Here is a 2972-nt window from a genome sequence, read left to right as displayed (position 1 = left end):
TCATCGATAAAAGTGATAAAATATTTTTCACCACCAAAAGATGGAACATCAAAGGGTCTGCAAATATCAGTGTGTATAATTTCAAGAAGCTGAGTGCTCCTTGTGGCACCTTTCTTGGTATGTTTGGTTTGTTTTCCTTTAATGCAATCCAAACATAGATGAAGATCAGCAAAATTCAAATTCGGAAGAATTTCATTCTTTACTAATCTTTTTAATCGTTCCTTGGATACATGACCCAAACGTTTATGCCACAAATAAGCAGAACTTTCATTTAGTGAACTACTTTTAATTCCAATATTTTGATGAATAGTAAGCAGGGATTCAAAAAAATTATTATCGAGTTTCAATCTATATAAACCATCAATAAGAACACCAGAACCATAAAAAATAGTATTCTTATATAAATTGAAACATCCATGTCCAAACTTAAAATCAAATCTAGAAACATCAAGTCTTGAAAGGGAAATCAAATTTCTAGAAACTGAAGGAACATAAAGAGTCAGTAATAGATCAAGGTGATGTCCAGTCTCCAAGATCAATCGATAAGTTCCTATGCCTTCAATTTGAGCCTTCATGCGATTTCCCATAAATACGAAATCCTTATTTGGATTTGTAGTTTGGATCGTAGTGAATCCCTGAAACATAGTAGATACATGAGTAGTTGCATCAGAATCAAGCCACCAAGTATTATTAGGAACTTCTACTAAATTTGATTCGAAACATACAAAAGCACTAAATGTACCTTTCTTTTCAAACCAAGCTTTACGTTTCAGGCAATCTTTCTGATAGTGTCCTTCCTTTTTACAGAAGCGATACACATCAGCCTTGAGTTCCTTATGAGCATCCTGTGGAACTTTAGCAGGTGCTTTCTTTTTCTTAAACTTGTTGGCCTTCATTTTAAGTCCTTTACCTGGTCCTTGACCTATGAGGTTAATGGAATGACCTCTTTGTTTCTTAAGTCTTGACTCCTCTTGGTAAGCATACTGGACAATTCACTAACATCCCACTTATCCTTAATAGTGTTATAGTTAATTTGGAATGGTCCATACTAAAGAGGCAATGAGTTCAGAATGAACTGAACCAAGAAGGTGTCATCCACTTTCATCTCCAAGGCCCTAAGTCTTGCTGCAATGTTAGTCATCTCGATGATATGATTTTGCATACTATGCGACCCATCAAACTTCATGGTCGTGAGTTTAACCATTAGTGTACCAGCGAGAGACTTATCAGCAGAACGAAAATGTTCTTCCACAAACTTCAGGTATTCCTTGGCACTTTCTGTTTGTGGAATAGTACTCTTAATGTTGTTAGCAACAGTCATTCGCATGAACATAAGGCTTAATTTGTTAGAGCGTTCCCATGATTTATGAAAAGACTTCTCATCCTCACTGCTCTTATCAGTAATGGCAGTAGGTTTGTCATTCAGCAGAGCCAAGTCAAGATCCATTACACCTAAGTGGAACTGTACTTGCTCATGCCATTCAGAGAAGTTTAATCGATTGAACACAGTAACAGACGAAGCATGCGAATGAAGAGGAATAACTGCAAAATAGATATACATGGTCACAAATCAGAAAATAATGTGAATTCAGTAAAACGATAAAAATATATCGTAATTCTCCTTTGGGTAGATACTACGACACATTATCATAATTTAAATGCTAATTTTATCTTTAATAGGTAATTGAATATTTTTTTTAATCAAACATATACGACATCTTTGGATATACAATATATGCTTGACTAAAGAGATTAATTTACCTCATAATTTTCACTATTCGTAGAGTGATTGATTCACCTTTGGGTAAATTCTTAAGTTCTAGCAATTGTGAAAGTCAATTTATCTATTTATTTTCAATATAGGCATTTCATTAACTTTCATAGATAAATGACAATTTTATGAATGCACATTCCTCTTAACCATACTAGTTTGGCCACTTTGGTGACTAACAAACCATATAAATATAAATGCACACATAATATCATAAAATTTTGTGCATGTGAATAATTTTATACATTTTAATTTGGCCACTTTGGTGACTAACAAACTATAGAAACATAATACATGCATCAATTGATCATAAATATGATATGTGTAGACGTTAATTTCTCTAGTTTGGCCACTTTGGTGACTAACAAACTATATTGCACTAAATACACATTATTTATTGCTTAGTATAACGACCACTTTAATTCATTGCACAATCTAAAACAAAACATAATTATTACATTATGGGAAGATTATTCTATGATATACAAATTCATACATTTTTACGCAATATATCATCAGAGATCATATTCTGCAGACTTATGAAGTGGGAAATCTTAAATATATGCAGAGTATGCTAATTTGCGTGCACGAACTATTCAAAACAAGAATAAATAATTGGTAGGAAATTCTTCAGAATAATGGTGCACTAATGCACCTGACATATCCAAAGGTTTTAACAAATTTTCAATTACAAATTAGTAGTAGTTATTATTTATTTAATTAATTAGGGGCTAAAAGATCACATACTTTTATGTCTTAAACAAAAACTTTCCACGTACCAAGGCTTGAGGCACTGATTCGTGGATATTCTCGTGTCAAAATTCCACCGCTTACATGACAATTATTTGCATATATATGTAAAATTATCCGTTAAAAATAATTCAGGCTCTGATGCCACATGTTAGATTAAATACTTTCAGGATCTTGAACATGATAATCTTATATAGAGAATGTTAGGGAACATACCTGATGAGGAAGACATCATCACAGAGAGAAGCGGAAGCGTTAGTCATAAATTGGTTTCTACCTCCTTGTCCTAACTCTATGTTACCACAACCGTCAACGATGAAATTAATGTAGAGAATATGTGGTAACCCTAATGGGTGGAGGGAGGACCAATTTATAGAGGTTATGACTTAATCTGGTACGTCCATCAAGTAACCAATGTACGGACGAGATCTATTCCTTATTAAATATTATT

At 33.2% G+C, this 2972-nt stretch overlaps 1 protein-coding gene across 1 annotated transcript; it reads right to left on the bottom strand.

Annotated features, from left to right (window-relative positions):
• Positions 1–1048: 1048 nt before the first annotated feature.
• Positions 1049–2753, bottom strand: LOC125847087 (uncharacterized). The gene is made up of 2 exons (XM_049526794.1): positions 2738–2753; positions 1049–1542 (listed from the first exon to the last, which is right to left on the bottom strand). The coding sequence occupies exons 1-2, from the start codon at positions 2751–2753 to the stop codon at positions 1049–1051; spliced, it is 510 nt and encodes a 169-aa protein (XP_049382751.1).
• Between the last annotated feature and the right edge of the window lie 219 nt (positions 2754–2972).

Source organism: Solanum stenotomum, chromosome 12 (genome assembly GCF_019186545.1).
Source record: "Solanum stenotomum isolate F172 chromosome 12, ASM1918654v1, whole genome shotgun sequence".
Lineage (NCBI taxonomy): Eukaryota > Viridiplantae > Streptophyta > Magnoliopsida > Solanales > Solanaceae > Solanum > Solanum stenotomum.
The sequence above is the reverse complement of the archived record's forward strand: the minus strand, read 5'-3'. Positions and strand labels throughout refer to the sequence as shown.